The sequence below is a fragment of the Nipponia nippon genome, unplaced genomic scaffold, assembly GCF_047370975.1.
Source record: "Nipponia nippon isolate SJK-2023a ecotype South Korea unplaced genomic scaffold, ASM4737097v1 scaffold_10, whole genome shotgun sequence".
In the NCBI taxonomy this organism is placed as follows: domain Eukaryota; kingdom Metazoa; phylum Chordata; class Aves; order Pelecaniformes; family Threskiornithidae; genus Nipponia; species Nipponia nippon.
In genome coordinates, this window is record NW_028262291.1 from 30,985,480 (window position 1) to 31,005,809 (window position 20,330).

At 40.1% G+C, this 20,330-nt stretch overlaps 1 protein-coding gene across 1 annotated transcript; it reads right to left on the bottom strand.

The window, feature by feature from the left end:
- Positions 1-3,126: 3,126 nt before the first annotated feature.
- Positions 3,127-18,925, bottom strand: PTGR2 (prostaglandin reductase 2). The gene is made up of 10 exons (XM_087746345.1): positions 18,865-18,925; positions 13,050-13,118; positions 11,475-11,593; positions 10,049-10,240; positions 8,943-9,113; positions 7,599-7,808; positions 6,675-6,796; positions 5,359-5,446; positions 4,580-4,619; positions 3,127-3,372 (listed from the first exon to the last, which is right to left on the bottom strand). The coding sequence occupies exons 2-10, from the start codon at positions 13,084-13,086 to the stop codon at positions 3,308-3,310; spliced, it is 1,044 nt and encodes a 347-aa protein (XP_087602471.1). The 5' UTR covers positions 13,087-13,118; positions 18,865-18,925; the 3' UTR covers positions 3,127-3,307.
- Between the last annotated feature and the right edge of the window lie 1,405 nt (positions 18,926-20,330).

The window sequence follows — 20,330 nt, forward strand, 5'->3', positions numbered from 1 at the left end:
GTATCTCAGCATGATCTCACTCTGGATCATACCTCATATCATCAGCTCTTACGACTTTTGTGGATTACTAAGCAATTGCTGTAAAAATAATAGTGCTGGGCATTTTATAATTTTATCGTATTTTGTTTCAGTTGTGAAAAACAGCTTCCTAGAGGACTGTCATTCCTGGAAGGTGTGTCAGCTCACAGTGCCAGAGATGAGCTCACTCGGGAGTAACTCTTCAGCAAATGCTGTTCAAAAGTACAAAATCTGTACTTTGGACAAGCAAATGTAACTTTGGAAACATAAATATGTCAGACTGAGGCCTTCACCTATAACATAGGAAAGGAAAACATTTTCATGCCTTTTCAGTAGTGGTTATTGTTATGATTGCTTTCTTACGTTCATACAACACAAACTCACCACAGTGAACTCTCTTTTGAAATATCCGGGTATTAGCTTGCTTTGGATACTATCCTAAGATATACTTCCTTCCAAGCAGGCTGGAATTAAAACAGAAGGGTCTTCAGCTTTAAGAACAAAAGGCGTTTTTCTTAAAACAGGCTGTTGAAACTGAAACAAAATTGATAGATTGGAGGAAGCCAAATACAGGGGAATGCAAGTTACAGTACATTGAAACTTGTGTGTAGGAAGAGCTTAGTCTTCAAGGGTAGAAGAAAATACAAAACACCATCGTGACGCCATGCCCCGAAAAGTGCCATATATTTATGTACAATTACAGACACACACACAAAAAAAACCCAAATTCAATGGAGGGCTTTCTGTTCCTAATTAAAACTGATACTATTTCAACTCAGCAGCAACAGCAATACTAACACTCTCATTTGTAAAAATACTCTTGCATCGATAACAATTTTCAGGAGCAGTAGCAATGGAGTCTCAGGTTAATATCAGCTTGGTCGTGTGTGTGCAGTGGGCTGTTTTCCTTTGCGTTTAGATGTTTGCTTTAGGAATGAACTGTAAGGATGAGGACGGTTATTCAGAAAGATTAAGTGTGTTAAAGTGCATTAAGGCTAACCTGCTGCCTGGCAGAAGTTGAATGCAGAATGCAGAATACATTGGGTAACAAAACTATAGGGTGATGGTGATGCCGTTTTAATCTGAATATTCCTATCAGGCATAGGCATGTGGGAGGGAAGAAAGAAAGGAAAGGGGGCAATGGACACATCAGCACACTCATTAGAGCTGCTGTTTAGAAAGGCTGTATTCCCATCAGCTCCTTCCCCATTAAATCCAGCTGACATGACAGGAATTGTCTAGAGACAATTTGTCTAGAGACAATTTCTAGAGACAATTGTCTAGAGACAATTCTAGACAATTCTAGAGACAATTCTAGAAAGTCTAGAGACAGTGCTCAGGATCACTGCATTTCCTCCTGCCTCTCGTTTTAATATACACACAAATTATCAAGTCTTACAAGCCTGCATTGCTTAACCTTCACAAGTGAGTTACCATCTATAAACAGTCAATACGCAGGAATTCACAGAATTTCACTCACCTGTTGCTTTCTGTCTTCATTTGCCAACTATGATCGTACTGATTTTACTGCATAACAATTTTGGCTTCTATCCCAGTGTGACACCGTTTCTAATGCTGCTTGAGTTGGTTATGCTGATGTTGGATTCACAGTCTAGCTGAAAGTGAACCAATCACTAGTTTTGTAGTTGAAAAGTGCCTACTGGAAGATGTTAGACCATCTAATGCTATACTGCAGGTGTCTTTCTCTTCCTCAAAGTTTATGGCATCTGTCACTGCACGCTTCCTTCTTTCAGGGCTAGCTTCAGCACTAGGAAATGAAAAGACTGTTTTTCAGATTGCTCACAACCATGTCAGGCAATTTTGATACCCATTGTCTTACTTTCCATAGCATGCAAAATGATTTATAATGCCAAATTTCTTGCATAGTGTTTCCTTCCTAGCCCTTGGATTCCATTTAGTCTGAGCCTAGGTAGTGACTCAGGCAGATCCTAGAGAATCCGTTCTCTGGACAGCTCAGCTGACCCTGCTGTTGGGAAGCACTTCTCTTAAAGGCAAACAAATTAAAACCAAAACCAATCGCCTGTAAGTCAGAATGTGTCATGAACAATCCTATTCTCTAAATAAACACATGTTAATGTCTCTAAATGTACACAGTAGTGGAATTCTAATGTCTTTAAGATAATTATCTGTTCCCTTTTCTGTTTCTTGCTTTTGAAGACACACACTTAATCTCATCAGTCTCATTTGGCTTGGGGTTATGCTAGTCAAACTTGGAAACGGTGACTCATTTTTTCAAGTTTCCCCATTGAGATGGTAAAAGAGCATTGTTAGACCAAAAATTCTGAGCCAAGACAAGTTACTGTGGGAAGAGAAGGTCAATTGTCTGCAAAGTTACCTTCTGTCATCAGGCAGCATGTTTTGAGATCCTCTGTCACCCTGGAGAGGTGTACAAACCAGAGAAACTAGTGAAATCGGGGAGATTGTCATAAAAATAAGATACAGTCGATTTTAGAAAAGGAATTCTAGAAAGAAAACTTCACTTAAGTCTGGAATGCAAAGATCGAGAAGAGCGAATAAATGAACTCTTAAGCAGGAGGCTCACCCTACACCTGAACCTGTCTCTGACGAAAGTCTCGGGCTGCATGCAGATGGAATTGTAAAAGAATTAGGCTTCAAGTGCTCTGAAAATAGGGGATATAATGATACAATACAGAGCAAGGCACAAGACAGATCCGTCGAAATTTGTTCCAGATGGCAAAGGGGAAATACCTTTGTTATTAGAGACCTTGAATTCCAGAAATGGAATTTTTCACTGCAATTATCTGTAAAAATGAGAACAGTTGCATTCTAAAACGATTAGCCAGATTGATTGGACCGTCAGGGTAAACTTAGACTAGTAAGCTAAAAACTCCCAGAGAAGTTCCGGGGCATTGAGACAAACTAGCATGGGAATGGTGCACATCAACACTAGTAAATTCTTCTAACAACCAAAACTAGGTGGCTGCATACAAATTGCTTATTGGAAATGGTTCCTAGGATGTTCTAACTTCCAAACCATACCCATGAAATATATGCAAGTGTGCTAGCTGGCAACCGTCAAAATCATGTCAAAGAACGTATTACTCATTTCTAGTATAAATGATTGCATTCCTGTTTCCAGTTCTATTTAGTTTATTAGCATAGGTTCTGCCTTAGCATCCCAGAATCTCTGCTTTCAGTACAAACAGAACAATGTAATGGTTTATTTAAGAAAATGGAAATTAGTATATGTAAAAACTTGCTCACTGTTAGAGATAGAATCCAATTATTTTTCCCAAAGCAATAACATTTACTTAGAAACTGAGACGATCTGTTTTCCAATATTGCCTCCATTCATCATGGACTGGAAAGCAGCTTCAAGAGAAATGATGAAATAAGTTAGTGCCAAGCAAAATGTGCCACGTAACTTTCAAAAAATTAAAAAAAATGGTAGAAGCAAATGTATTAAACAGCTCCCCAAATTAAGAAGGGGGAAAAAAAGCCAGTCTGTAATGAACTGCTAAGGGCAGTTTTGTGTAATAATTAAACGAACTGATTTGTAAGCAACTGTTTAGGCCTATACAAGTTAATGATTACAGTTGCTGCTTTTGTGATATGCCATACAAATACCAAACAGAAAGACAAGGCGGGACGGGAGAGCCCACAAATGCTGTGGGTTTCACAAACTTTTGTGAAAGGAGAAAGTTTATAAATACTCTACATAGTGCAATAAATGCCAGAAGCTGGTGCAAAATAAATCTTTGAGTAAACAAAGTATGAAATATGACTGCTATATTTGATCAAATTCCTTCAAAATACATATGTATACCAGCAAGTAGCAATGACTAGAATAAATTTAAATCTCTAAGATTTGGCTATTGCTTAATTCTACTGGTTTCCAATGTTGTGGGACTAAAGACTAAATGGACTAAATCATACTCTTCCCTTTTACTTGAAAGCGAAGCATTCTTACAGCACATCTTGAATCACCTGGCTCTCGTCTCACTGGAGTCACAAGGCCCCCTTCATTTTTATATTTTCTTACAGATTTTTTGAACGGGCTACAGGCTATTTTGTTCCTTTAAAAGAAATTATTTTTTACTTTGTTTAGGACTCTCTAATATGCTTTCCCCTTTCTTGTGTGTACTTCTCAATTTGTTAGCAAATACAATAACAAGCACTGTTAGAGGTTGGGTTTTTTAAAGCCTAAGTTCAAGGTTTCCAAAATACCATTTTCTTACACACAAGTTCTAAGAAACGGGCAGCACCTTAAATCTGTAAGATCAGGGTGACTACCACCAGCTGCTAAGGTAGCAGTTCAACAATTCATTCCCCCCCCAATAGTAAAACAAACAAAAAAAAATCTCAACATTTATATTCAATAGGGTTTTTTTAACATAAAATAATCTCACAGAACGTTTTAATACCTTGTGAAAAAATATATTTTTTATTATAACATAAAAATGTTGCAGATAAAATACAAAAATCTGACTTGGCAAATGAAACAAAGGAGGTAGTTAACCTCTACTGTCATTGTATTTAATGAGACTATTATTCTTAGAAAATGGTGTAAAAATCTTACCGCCAATGTTTGCTAAGCCTTCTACCACGGTCTCTCTGACCTGTCAATGCAAACAAGTCCTTTTAGCTTTCTTCAAACAAGATTAACATTTCTTAGAAATATGCCATGAAACTGCCACAGAAACTACCAAAATCTAAGGGATTCTCTTGCTACGGTGGACAGTGCTCTGTTTGGGCCAGATTCTTTCATCAAGAGAGGAGTGGAGACTTTCTGATAAACCTGTAGGCAATTTAATGCTTCAATCAGAACTGGAACATCCCTGCCCCTGCCAAAATTTCACGTCTCGGGATTTTCCCAGGAGAAAATCACCTGAAGAATCAAAACCTAATTTTGACAGACCTTACAGGGAAGGGATGGATAAAGCATCGACCCATCACAAAATAATAAATGGTGATTATAAAGCTTGAAACAAAATTTCAGACAAGATCCCCTAAAGCATTCAGGCCACTAACTACTCAGGAATTTGAAAGTAAGTATTTTTGAAGGTCTGATCCCTCAAGTAAAAAAGCACTTGCACTCTATACTGAAAGAAATATAGACATCAGCAGCATGTAATTAGAGAAGTTTGTCGTACTACAGTCACATCGTCCTCAGCAGGTATCTACTGAAACAGTGCTACCTAATAAGCTTTTAAGTATACTTCAACATTCATAAGAAAATCTGTTCAATTCTGAGGCATGGTAAGAGAGCCAAAGACAAAGAAATCGGACTTCTTGTAGTCAGACCATGATCTGAGGAGGTAGTATCAGAGGCCATAAATTAGATTTAAAAGTTCCTACCTTCAGTTTACCCTCTTGGATCCACTGACAGAGTTGTAATATACTAGCTTCTTGTTTGTCCATGTAGTTCAACACTAAGAATCTTTCCCTGTGAAAGAAAAGAATGACCCTTGATTTAAGAAAGGTTGGGAAGCATATTTTGAAATCTTTACAAATCTTTTCAGGAAACAGCATTATTGATACTGAAGGATTATGAGTACTAATTACAATGAGACACAGCTCAGAGCTTTGCCAGCTTGTTGAGACAGCTCCCTGCAGTGGGAGCATGACAGTAACATACATCTTAGACAAGTAATTCTGTTCAAGTATCAGAGAAGAGAGTAATAAAAATCAAGTAGTATCGCCAGAATAAGCAGATGTCCATAAAATGTGAGTGAATTCCTATTCTTTTTTACTTTTTTTTTTTGTGGTAGGGAGAATAATTAAAGGACCTGCAACTAGATGGTGAGTATAAATTAACTTTCAGGCTCCCCAAAATTTTGCATATCCTGCTGTCACAGCTGCATATAGCAATCAAGAGAAACTGAAACGATCATCAAAACCGGTAATTACTAGTAGCAATGTACTGACTAAATTTTCCACTGCCTTCTATTACGCATGGTGTATTTTAGTATTTTTATCCATTTTTTAAAAGTGCAGACAACAGTAACAGGGACAAGAAAAGAATTTTAATTGGAAGAGGTCAATCTGTTTGCACAGAAATCAAAAGCCTCCCCAACTTTCTGCAATGCAATGAATGAAAATCTCCAAAGACTTTGCTCCTAGTCTCTGCCTTAGCTCCACCTGAATCCTGACAGGAGATTCAGCAATTCCCAGAGTCATAACAAAAATTACTGTTCTACCTGTACATATCTGTCACACCCACAGTCCCATTATTTAATAAAACCAAATACTAAAAACGTAATTTCAATACCATCACTGCATCAGCTGCATCCTTACTTTAAAAATATTTTATTTTCTCTCTGCCTGAACTACTACGCTTGGAGAGAAGGCACTCTGCAAAACAACTGAGAACAGAACCATGGCAACACCTTCCCTCATACTGAAGAATCTGTCAGAGACTCCAGGATTAAATCAAGCAACCATGTTAACATGTAACAACGTCCTTTCCCATTTTTTATGCTGATAGAGACAAATGTAAGAGAAAGGATTTACTGACATTGTGATTATAATTTCCTTGCTTAGTACGGCAAAGTTCTGTTCCAATTACATGTGCCTACTGTGGATCTAGAGAATACCTTACGAACGTCGGGGTCACAACATCACATGTACAATCTACCTGGAACCCGGTCACAAGTTCTGGAGGAGAAAAGTACCTTGTGATATTCCTTTCTTTTTGTATTTTTTCTATGTCAGGAGGCAGCGGAGGAGGATAAGGCACATCTTTGTTATACTGAGAAATCTGTCCAGACAGGATGATATGGCTGTTCTGATTCATCTGTTTGGGACAGCACAAAGTGAGAAAAATTACATTTCTTGGTCTCAGAAACTGCATTTTCCAGAGATGCAATAGATTACATTGCAAAATTTTCACATGGGTATCCTTATTTAGAGCCACATTTTCTACAAAAGAGTGGGAGAATTGCCGGCAGTTCCATTCAACCTATGACAGTATTCAAAGAGATAAATACAGGGCAATAGTGGAAAAATAAATGTTATACGGCCTATGTGTAATTTTAAAAGGCATTAAATACAAGGAATGTAAGAAATGGTTATCTTACTATGTGCCCTTTTTGTCAGGAGGATGGGTAATAGGACCAAGAAGCTAGATACAGCTGTTGGATACAGCTGTGATTTAGAGCTCCCAAAGATGGCATTGCCACCAAAGCCTCCCTGCCATGGGACAGAGTAGTTTCACATTAACGATGAAGAGGGCTGGTCAAGACTCTTTATGGAGGCTTAGCAGAGCTGGTCTTTTCTGAAGCCAGAAAACCAAAGCTGACAAAACACTGACAGACAAGGTTTTTAGAATATTACCAAGTCTCCTGGCCAAACAAGCGAGAAACAAGAAGCGGAAATTGTGTTTCCACTACTATACTGCCAGGCTAGTCGAAATGACAGACACCGATTTCAAATATCTGATTTCTCCTCAGGACCAGGATCAGCTCGTGGTTTAGATCAATGAAGCGGAAAGCCTGCTCTGCTGTATTGCAGGCTGGTCTCTGGTATGAATTAATTCAAAGCTGGGCACGCAGACATTGGAGAATGACTAGAATAAACCCAACAGCTGGTATAATCACCTGACTTATTACTATATCACTGATGTCTCCACCAACATTGTCAAAGTAAACATCCACACCGCCTGGGCAGAGTTCACGTAGCTGCTCTGCCACGTTCCCCTTCTTGTAATTGATAGCAGCATCAAACCCCATTTCTTGGACCAAAATGGAGCATTTTTCATCTGTGCCAGCGATCCCCACCACTCTAGAGCAGCCCTCCAGACGGCCAATCTGCAGGAGCACAGTTAAAAAAAAAAAAGAAAACAGAACAACAAACAATAAAGAGCAGTTAGATCATTCATCTGCATAAAGATACCAGGGGGAGGAAGGGCATAAAGATACCAGGGGGAGGAAGGGGGCCTGAGGGGGTGTTACAGTTATCTCCCATCCCACTAAACGCCAGGCAGCAAAGTTCAGCCCACGCTCCCATCTCGTGGCACAACTGCCTCTTGTCATTCCCTCCTCACACATAGAGAAGGGGCAGGTACAACCAAAATTTAACAACCAAAATTTAATTTTAAAATTAAGTCTATTTAACGGTTGGACTCGACGATCTTAAGGGTCTTTTCCAACCTTAAAGATTCTATGATTCTATGAAAATCTGCCATCTTTCCAAACTCACTGACAGCGGGAGGTTTAGTCGGTGGAGTCACCAATGACTGGCAGTACTGGAGAGCCAAATATAATATAAAACCACCATCTGCCAAGTACCGTAACATAGCTAATAAAAGGCCAAAAAGGTTGGAACATAATTCATAGATTTGCTTATGCATTGTTTCCTCATAACTCCTCTTTATCAGTAAGTCTTAAGCTTGCTTAATAACTGTTGTTTGTGTTTGTGTATATACGTGTGTGTGTATATTTGTAGATAAGCACATATACACACACACAAACACACCACAACATGTTCTGCAAAGCTGAGGGGGATAAAAGGGTTGTAAATCTCAAAACACAAAGGATGCCATGGAACACAACACAAAGAAGGGTTTACTACTTTTTTTTTACTGACTATTTTTTAATATTTAAAAAATGAAAGTCACCAGTTAACTCAAAGACTGTGTTCAAATGGCAGACTACTATATAAATACATAGTAAAAACATGTATTTAAACCATCTATTTTATTTATGCTAGTGACAAGTGATCACCTCGGACCGCTTACCTCCTATCCCAGCTTCAGGAAATTTAAGTTTCACTCCTAAAATCTTTGTCAGTGAGAGTGTGAGCCAAATCTGTGAAACTGGCCCTTCCCATGGAGTTACACCTGCTCACATTTACAATGATTTTATCTGTACGTTTACTAACCAGCATGTTTCAGAAGATAAACTTGGTAACAGAGTATGCTTGTATGTCTTAAGCCTGCCTACCTGGCCGGCCAAAGAGCCGCAGGCACCGGCTGCTCCGCTCACCACCATTGTCTGATTTGCACCCACAGCCACGTGTCCTTTCTCCTTTACACCTAACAGAGCCGTCAGTCCTGTGATGCCAGCTGCACCGAGAAAGTAGGAAAGGCGTCCATTTACAAGTTGTGGAACAAGCTATAAAACAGAAACATGTGGTGGTGTTCATTTCTTTTTAAGGCGAGGTTTTGCTGTTTGCTATTTGATTGCCTGAGGGTAGAAGACTAACTTAGGATATTTACCAGGCAAGGTACAACTGGTAGGGACAAGCTAGCTATAAAATAGGTCTACCTTAATAACAAGTTTATAGAAAATGAAACAAAGATTATATTTCCACAGTTTTAGAAAAAGTTTTTACACAAAGTCACTTGCAAGAGCTTTAATTATGGAAGTGTCAAAAAGCAGTTGGGAGATAAGAAGTTTCCAGCAATGGTAAACTATCCTTATGTTAGCATAAAGGATAAAATAGCACCGTTTTATCAAATATTGCAATTGCAGATCAGTGGCAAAGGGTCCTAAAGGAAGAAGCTTATTTGAAATTGTACATTCTTAAACTGCAATAATTTTCTGTGTTACATGAGGACGATGAACACAATACACCTAATGCACTGTTACCTTTCCACATTCAACTTAATGTTGAATACCCTTTCTTCTGTGGATGTAAAATCTCAAGTACAAGCTTTTGCTAGGACATGTTAGTGAAATATATTGAATTAAATATATCTAAACACTTAAGTCTTATGACTACATTCTCATGGATTGGGACTTCTAACTAGAATTAGGATAATTAACAGAATTAATTAACAGAAGCAGCTTCAGGGAAATTTATTAAAAATCCAACAATTGAAATAATACTGGCATGTCTGTGACCAAAAAAAAGCATTATTTTTCTTTATTAAGAAAAGAGAGAAACTGATACAGATTTTTTGATTTGCCTTTTGAGAACTGGTTGCTTCAATAACATTGGTTTGTTTTTGACTAAGAAATGGTATCATTAGCCACTATTTTAAAAAAAGAAAAAAAAGGTTTAGGAACAGAAAATAGCGACAATCTGCGCCTTGCATTTACATTACCTTTTGTAGCAAGCTTCCATCTAGAATGGCCACTGTCTGCCAGGGCCAACTGAAGGATGTTACAAAGTCCCCTTTAGCAAGGTTATCGTGCTTGCTCTCCTCCACAACCCCAATGCCCCCACCGTCAGCAACTTCAGACAGCTGCCAGGGCAGGAGGTAATCTGAGCCAGTATCCTCATTCATTCGGCAGCGCTGAAAGACAAGGCTTTAATGAAAGGCCCTGGTGGAACACATGGTTTGTTTATGAGCTCAAGTTGGGATGAGGTATGTTTAAAACTTCAAACACAAAGGGCTACCCAAAAATCTCTCAATAAGCCCCAAATATTCACCATCTTTTCTCAGATCCCTCTTTCCCCTCTTGTTTGCTCAGTACAAAAGGACCATTCTGGTCTCCTCCAGCAGCGTTACTAAAACCAACACCTTCTATAGACGCTGCCTCAAAGTCAGCCGTGCAACCAAAGACGAGTGGCTTGGATCTGACGAGAATCCTATAAATGCTGTTCCTTAACTGGATGAATCATAGAAATGCAGGATTGAAAAAAACACCCACAAGTCATTTAGTCCGTGCCTATGCATGAAGAACAGTCAAGTATATTTAGACCATCCCTGAGAGAGATCTGTTTAATGAAACATCTTGAAATCTGAAGTCTGTCCTTTATATCTCCCCCTGTAGCCTGAGTTAGTACTACAGGATTCTTAAACTTTTCCTTAATTCCCAAGCTAAATGTACTTTCCTGAAATTAAGACTGTTTCTTTCCTACTATCTCCATCTATGTAGGGAACAAATGATCAGAATTCTCTTTATAGCAAACTTTTACATACTAGCAGACTGGGTCTGTCTGGTTCTCCTCCTACCTTCACTTCTATTTCAACCCACAACTCTCCCAACCACATGATTTCTACAGTTTTGCAGAATTAGGTGCAAGTGCTGGTTATGGCTTCATTCACTAATCCTCTCTCTGTTTCCATTGTTTACAAAGTATTGACACATTTTTCTATTGCCATCCCCCACTTAAGGAGAAAATCTGACTTTCATTTGTAAACAAAACTGATAATAGCTAAATAACATTTAACTTGAACTATTTACTTGAATTATTACTTCCTTCCATGGCAAAAAAAAAAGTTAAAAAATGTATATAAAAAAGGCAAAGTTCAGAAAAAGCAGATACAAACAATTCTGTAACGGTTTACCAGGGCTCACAGTCTCTTCCTGGTCCTATAAAGTCATATTCTTACATATATCACAGGCACATTAATGCCAAGTTCCTTCCCAATATAACTCAATCAGAATGAATAGAATTACTAAGTTATACTAGAGATATATTTGTCCTGTAATTGGTAACTTTGGCGTTAGACATCATGACAGGTACAGAGATGAAGATATTTTAAAAACAAATGCTGGCTTAGCTCTCGGTCCATCACCTACCATGTAAGGGTCCACAGAGAGATAAAGAGTTCTAACACGCACTTGTCCTGCTTCGATCATATCTGCTATTGTGCTTTGTTCCAGTCGGAAGTTCTCGGCCACTGGCACTCCATTCTTACCTAGAATTATTTTAAAATCAAATAAATAAATGAATCAATGTACAGCTTCCCTTAATCAATATGGGAAGGCCTTTTTTTAAGGTAGTCCTTTTTAAAATAAGTTAGCCTGTAGCTTTATCGAGGTATAAAACTACCGACCAACTTTCAGATTTTGTATCACAGACTACGATTTAAATGGGGGCGCTGCCACGATCCAAAGTGAAGACCTGCTGATCTGTCAGCTTACGCTCACCTGGGCCAGTACCAGGCACTTGCACTGACTGACAATTTCCACGATGTTTGCTACACATAATTTTTATGAACAATCAGAGCAAATTAAAAAAAAAAGGGGCTATTCCCATTCTCAAAAAATGGTTCTATATACCTTATGTGCTGAAAAGCTCCGAACTTTCAAAACAAGACATGCGTTGGGACTTCTCTCGCATAACAAAAACATAGTGCACTATTTTGCCAGTAGCAAATAACCATAAATTTTAACCAGGGAAGTTTTAAACCCTCACCTTTCAGTCTCTGTGGACTCAGTGAGACTGGGGGAACACAGACCATTGCCACTGCGCATGTGTATGCTGAAAGAGCATCCCTTTGCAGCTACAGACAGACCTCCTTAAATCAAAGCTTCGCAGAAACACCTATAAAACGTATGCCAAGAGCCCCAGAACTGGAGGCTTCATCCTCAGGTTGGTACCACATGCAGCAGATCAATCAGACTGACAACCGGAACCAGCGGCACCAAAAGGAGAGAGCCAGATCCCCATGTACGTTTTAAGTCAGAGTGACTGGGTGACTACAGCAGGCTACTGCTGTAACATTTGATTTGCATTAGAAAAGACTTATTTGAAGGTCACACAATAGTTCTTACTTCTTAGGACTATTTTGGCCTCGAGCAGCATACAATACCCCCCCCCCCCAAAAACTTAATGCGCACATGTGGGTCTTCTACAACAGAAAATTTATAAACTCACTATTCAAAAAATTGTGCTGACATCCGTAACAAGGCAAATGTGTAAGCAAGGAAGTAAACAGATCCTCAGAAGCGTAAATTTAAAAAACAAACACTTTGAAACACGGGAGGAAGAAAAGACTCAATATTTACTAAAAGGAAACAAAAATTAACAGTAACAAAATACTTTATTTTAGTCATCTCCTAAAGTGCAAAAAGAACCAATGTCAGAACTAAAAAGCAATGCTTGCTAATCTTTCTTCACTTTGAGTCCCTATATTTTGGGTTTTCTCATATATTATTCATTAACCCTTTTTTTCTCACCCAAGAGTTTAGAAATCTGTATATACAGACTAAATAAATACACTTCACAATAAACTTTATTTATTGCTGCATGCAATATAAGATACATAAATGCCAATATCTTAAGTTAGTGTCTGTTTGTACCCTCACCATTTTGGAGCATTAGGCAACCATAACAAACACATTGCTCCTTTATTGGAGAGAAATACATACCGGGGCGTGAATTCAGCACTACCCTCTGTATAATCATCCCTGCTTTTGCAGCAATTTCGCACTGGATTCCTACAAAGGAAAACATTGTTTGAAGGACTGAAACATAAATTTTCTTGAAAAATAATGTGAGGCAAAGTAGTTAGTAACTTGGAAACTGGGAATGAAATACGTGCCTCACTAACTTCAGCATCCATGCCCAGGAATCATATAAAACAAGCTCAAATGTAAAATAAACAAGCATGTGAGTAAAGACTTGCCCTGTTTACCTTGTTAAAGCCATGACTTTATGCAATGTCACAGTAGCACCTTCTGGAAAGACTGAAAATTGTAATGTACCATGCTCCTCGTAGGATCATGACCACCCTCTACGAGGCTGCAGGAGACGTGTTTGGTTTGCTTTCCTGTGCTGACCGAGAACACTCTGTTCCCACCTAAAAGACACTGGGGCAGCTTTGCATGTGTAAGTCAGGTGCAACTCAATGAAAGGCAGGTACGCATACCAGTAATAGCACTATGCAGTATATGATAAAAGGAGATTGTTGTGTCAGATGTTTCACATGAAATAGCAAGTCTTCCTATTAGCAGGGCATTTTCTCCTAAGAAACGGTCTGGGCCAGAGATGAGAAAGAATTAGATCACCATTTGATCTGTTTTACTGAAAAATTTCTCCTTAAATTTCAACAGTTTAAAAGAGGACTGTAAATTTTTGTTCTTGCAACCGTGAGATGCCAAAGCGATTAACAGGGAACGAACCCTATTTAACAGGAGAAAAATCATGATCTCATACGCTTTCAGAGATAACACAAAATAAAAATGTTCTTACTCCTATTCTCAGCTGAGTGCCATAAATAACCAACCTCCACAAGAACCAAGGACATTAAGGAATGAAGCATAATAGCTGATGTCTTTGTCATAATCTTTATTTTGCTGACAAGAACAGCAAATTGGAGTGAAGCTAAACAGATGAGCCTAGAAAGAGTACATCATCGCCACTTATCCAACATCTTTATTCTTTGAACACTGCAGAACACCGAACGTTCTGTTTGTACTGTTACAGTGCCTACATTACAGCACTCACAGTCCATCAAGAACTACAGCTTGGAGTGCTGAAAAACATAACAACAACAAAATAGTTATCAAGAGAAAATGGGCATACCCCTGGCCTTTCCCTCTCCTCTAAAAGCCACAACTGACTCAAACCAAAAATACCTTGTTCGTAAACCAGATAAAGGTTTAACATTTGATTGTGTCTGCACTTGAAAAGCTACTTATTAGGCAAAAATTGTTCAAGAATTAGTTTCTTTTCAGTATTTCAACACCTAAGGGTGCTACAAGAAAAACTACAAGAAATGGATCTCAAATGTGTCTTTACAGCATCCCATCAGTGAAAAGTAAGTGACCTGCACAGTTCTTTGGACAGAACAATGTAGAACATCAGTCTACAACAAAAGGAAAAAAAGCCCACACTTTGATGAAGTTACTAGTTACTGTTTAAAAACAAAACACGAGCATTGAAAATACAGGAGTTTACAGTTAAAGAGAGAAATAAAAATCCATTTTTATTCCCACACAGCTGAGACAATCTCTGGAATAAATATACTCATGTAAAACCCTAAGAGGAAGGATGGCCTAAGATAAGTTTTGGCAGATCTTGGGTTCAGCATTGTACTCTGCTACAGAATTCCTGTGTCATCTTGGGCACGTCACTTTGTACTTTTTTTTATAAAATATTTCTCCAAACAAAATTCCAAATTCCTCTTCAAAACTTTGAAGCGAGCAGGTCTATACTCATAATGGCCTCTCCTGTCTTTATAATGCATGAAAACGTCAAATTGCGTATTTTAACTTTATATTCCATGTCATTCCTAAGTGCACTTGAGTGTAAATGTTTGAATTTTGAATTGCTGAATACCTGAATCCTTTTACACTAGCTTGGCTGATAACGTTTGCGTAACAAACTTACATTCAAGCGGTACAGTTGTTATCCCCAGAGCAATAGTCTTAGCATCTGAGAATTTGTGTGAATTCAGTGAGTATTTCATCAACTGTCAGATGCGCCCAGTGCAATTTAAAAGGACAACCACACTCTAGCAGAACTTGGCTTAAGTTTACAACCACTAATGAAACTGCTCTGTGCAGAAATAATGAGTGAAGAATGCAGTGAATATAAACCAACAGTGACAGCTCACATGAAATGTGGGCAAATCATTGCTCTATATACTATTCATATGCAGTTCCAATCTATCCATGGTGTTAAGGGTTTGATCCACTGTTTATAAACCACACAGAGTAGGCAGAATTGCTGTGCAGCTCATGCCTTACAGAAAGGCCCACTGCCAAAACTGCTGACTCCATTTTTGTAATCTTGATAAGAAATACCTGTATTATGCAAACACAAAAAACCAATCTGAACAAGAAAAGAGATGATGAAAAGCATTTTTATTGTGCCTAACGCATACTTGAAATATCTGCTCTCTATTACAGTACCAAGAAAAAATACAGTTTAAAAAAAAAAAGCCACAGATATTAACATATTAAAAGAAAGGAAAAGCAATACAGAGTAGCATAGAACGATGAGACTGGAAAAAGTATACAATGTAAGTTTAGATTACTTCTTTGAATGCCTGACATATTGAGGGAACAAAAATGCTACTGATTCCCAGGTGACTTTCACAGCTTTTGGTTGAGAAGCCTGTGTACTGATTCAATCTGAAGATCTTCCAGATACTGTGAGTGGGTGCACAGAAAGCGAGGCTGGCAACTGAATTGTCACTCATTCCACGACAGCTGTCACAGTCAAATACAACACTGGAGATGGACATTTACTTCTAAATATGACTTCACTTACTCTACAGTGGAAGTCCATAATGCCACTACACAAGCAAACTTTCACACTAATATTGTAACACAGTAAGAAACAATCAAACTTTACTTGCATTACAAACATTATGAAAGTGAGTAAAGAAAAGAAGTAGAGGCACGATCCTTTAGCACTGTAAACTGAGGAAAGCTTTTGGAGAAAGAGAACAGATTTTTTAAAAGCAAAATAAAATGGACTTGTATCGTATACATAATCCTTTTCAATATACATGTAACGCCAAAGTGAAGGATATTTGATTCTTTATTTTTTTAAAAGACCAACAGGAAGCAAGATGCACTACCACTTTAGCTTCTCAAAACAAAAATAATCTGAGTTGGTTTTACTTTTTAAATCAAATGGAGTAAAATTAATTTCAAGTTTTAACATCATCTATGCCAAGATCACCTGACCCACCCTGTGAGTACCACCGGAGCATTACGCAGCACAACAGCAGTACCATCAGTGGAGTCCCAGATATGTTTTGGCCCAGTTTTATTCTTATCCCCTTCTCCCCTTGCCTTTCTTTTCCCACTTTTCCAGAGACACATGACAACTCCTTTTAAAAATGTTAAATAAATTCCTCAGCACTAAAATGCCCCAGTTTGTCCTGGGCTTGGTTCCTAGAACTTCCAGTTTCTGAGATTGCCCATAAGGCACTGTTTTCAGTTGCATATACTTTTGCCAAAACAATTCACCTCCTTCCAAGTTATTAGAGCCCATGCCAGGTGCAGCCTAGTGAAAAAAGGAAGAGCAGGCAGTTTATCCCTCCTTTATCAAGCCCAGGCAGCATGGAGGATGAAGGCAGTCAATCTAAATGGAGGACAAGGAAGACTGGAAGTCTTCTGAAACTGCGGTGTCAAAATGGCTGGAATAAGGATCCTCAGAGAAAACTCAAAGAAAGGAATTTCAGGGAAGAATGACTCTGAATGAGGAACATGCAGGAAGGAAAGACAGGAAGGACTGGCACTAGGAATCAGTGAGAACAGAGAAACGTGGCAAGAATAGCAACTTGAAGGCCAGTAAAGCAGGGAAGAGAGAAATAGAATGGGAAGAGAGACCCGGAGAAAGTGGTAACGATGAATGAGACAGAACCAAGGAAACTGAGACAGGAATGGCTGGGCAAAAATAAAAAAATGGTACCTGTAACTGGCAAGGTGAGGAAAATGGAAATGGAAAAGCAAATGTAATGGATTAGGCACCAAAGTCTCTACCACACCCTGAAGGAGCTCTACATTTAAAGAATTTAATTAATTGCAAACTCAAGTTTTCAAAAAGTAGCAGCCAGAATCAATACTGACTGTCATGAACAGGGAAAAACGCATGCCATAAAAAGATAAGTACTTTCATGAACTGAACTAATAAATCCAGATTTCATAGAATCACTTAGGTTGGAAAAGACCTTTAAGATCATTGAGTCCAACCGTAAACCTAACACTGCCAAGGCCACCACTAAACCATGTCCCGAAGCACCACATCTACCTGTCTTTTAAATACCTCTGGGGACGGGGACTCAACCACTGCCCTGGGCACCCTGTTCCAGCGCCTGACTACCTTTTCAGCAAAGACGTTTTTCCTAATATCCAATCTAAACCTCCCCTGGCGCAACTTGAGGTCGTTTCTTCTCGTCCTATCTCGTTACCTGGGAAAAGAGACCGATTTCCTAACGCTTCATCACTGAATTCTCTGGTGTGACTTAAGTTCCTCCCACAGTGTTTTCTCCATGTGGATTCTCTGACACACTATAAGGGTTGAGGGCAGGCTACAGTCTTTCCCTCAAGAAAGAAATTGGTGAAAAAGAATTACAATAATAGTAAGATCTTGATCCATCCATTTTTTTATATTCCAAGAAACCTAATATCTTTGAGCTTTTTATCAAATTTGACTGACATACAGAGCAAAAGTCCCAGTAAGTATACACACTCATACCTACACATAACAGGATTGTATAAACTTTACTTTTTCAGATAAAAAAGCTGAAAGCTGTCAGGTACCACATTTGGGGCATTTTTTTTTAATAAATAGTTGCATTGTATTGGAGTTGTTGAAAATTGTTTAAAAATACTAACAAACAAGGTCTATTTTTTCATCGCAGAATTTCAAGTCAAGAATTAACAAAAGAATGCAAGTTGCTCTCAGAAAGGCAGGAGCAACCTGATGTTTTTCTGAGAAGCCTGTATGCAGGCTCCCACATGACAGCAATCCCAGAGTGTACTGATTATTCACTTTCCTAAGTATGAACAACGACCGAGTTAGAAATCACTGCTGTCAAAGGTGGAAGAGCCACTGGAGACTGTCTTGCAGATGGTTCAATATCCATTTCAGAAGCTGCAGACAGAATAACGTAGGAGAGAGAAACCGATAGAGGTCAGAAGCAATGAAGGATGTCCAGTTTTCCAAGCTGCACAGTGGCCCTGATCTGGGTGCCGAGGAGGACTCTTCCTTTGGGATTCCTCCACCGCCCCGGGCCACGGTTTGATCCGGGAGCTCAGTAAAGCGAGATTCGCGCTCCTGTTCCAGAGATCACGCAACCCCAACGGTCTCTTCCCACCGTCAACCCTGTGCCCCCACCTACCCTGCACGGAGGCGCTAACCCCTGACGAAGCGACTCCCGAGAAGGGGGGCAGCGGCCCTGCCCCGTCAGGGAGGGCTCGGCGGGCGCTGCCAAGCTCCCCCCGAGGCGGAACGAGGCCGCAGGCCCTGCCACTTTTACACCGGGCACCGGGGCACGCTCACCTCGACGGGGACAGCGGGCGGCCGCCGGTCCGCCCCCTGAGACCCCCGAGGCCCCGCCGCGCCGCTCTGCCCGGTCAGGGCCGCGCCGCCGCCGCCCCTCCCCGCCCCACGCCCCCCGCGCGTGGGAGGCCGCGCGGGGACGGTTAGAGGCCGGGCCCCCCCGCGTGCCGCCGCCGTGACACCACCGCGCACCGACCGCGAGGCACTCGCGCTCGCACTCACCTTGAAGCGCGCCTCGAGCGCTCCGGCACTTCCCCTACGGGAGAGAGAGGCGGCCCCGCCCCGCCCCTCCGTGCGCATGCGCACAGGCCTTAAAGAGGGAAAGGCCGAGCCGCAGTGTTTAAAGCGGTGCTGCCCCGGGCCTGGCTCTCGGGAGCTGCGACGGGCTGTGGTGGTCAGCGGCTGGCGGGCCCTGGCCCGGCCTCTCAGCGGCCTCCCGTCGGCAGCAGGTGCCCGATTTTGCTCCCCTCCATTTCTCTGTGGGCCGGGGTCTCCCGCCTTGGGGCCCGGCTCGCCTGCGTGGGCGAGGTGATGGTGGCTGGTCTCCTGAGGCGCTAGGGAAAGGCGCTTACGGCCCGTGAGGGGTTTTTCTTTGAGAGGGAGGATGACCTTGAGATGCTTGCTCCTTGTGTGTTCCAGCAGATGAGATTTTATTCATTGATGTGATATAAGGCTGTATTATAAAATTCCAGTAGAGTTGCTGTTGTGTACAATGTAATGTTGTATTTACTGTACACATACGCTTGCCATGCTTGAATATGGATGAAGAGGCATCTTTACTTAAAGAACAGGCTGTAGGAGGATGAGTAACTGAAGAGCCAGAGCTTTCCTGGGATGAGGCTGAGGTGCTGGTGCTGCCTGACTTGATTGCTCTGTGTACTCGCCCTGCTGGAAAGGCAAACAGGTCTGTGAAGTGGCCACTGAGTTGGTGGAAACTGCGGAGCTTAAACTGACCGCTTAAAAGACTGGAAAAACTCTTCCAGGCTAATGATCCTGATGACTTTGTACTCTGCCTCTCACATAAAGGCAGGCAAAGCCTTTCTATTGTAGCTTTACCCATAGCACTTTAATATAGGTCTAAGTGAATGATTTATATTTGTGCCACCATAATATACAAAACTTTGCATTTCACATTAGTTGAAATAACATAATTGGAACCAGAATGGTGTAGGGGGGGAAAAAAAAAAATTAGTATCTTAAGAAGACTTATACCTCCATACTTTTTTTCCCCATCTCATATCAGTTCATCTAATGAAAGTAGTGTAATGCCCTGAAAGTAAGTCTTCAGGGTTGAAGTTGTCTCCATAGTTTCAAATGGGTATATTTTTTATGTAGAAGGCCTGCATTAAAATGAATGACTACTGACTTGCCTCATGCTCGTGCAAGAAAAGAGCAGCACCATTATTACAGAAATAATTATTTCAGAAACTAATGTTACATGTCATTATATTCATTATATGAGCAAACAGGAAGAGACTATGAAGTGTATTAAAGGAGAACTCCCTGTTCATTTAGAAGTAGTGTATCTCAATGACTAGTAATAATTGAGAGAAAAGTGGGGAAAAGATATGCTGTATATGGGCACGTGTGTGTATTTTTGTTTCTGTATATTATATAATGGCAATGCAACTTCAGTTATTTTATAGAAGTACCAAAAAAACCCCAAACCCACACATTAAATGTGCTTT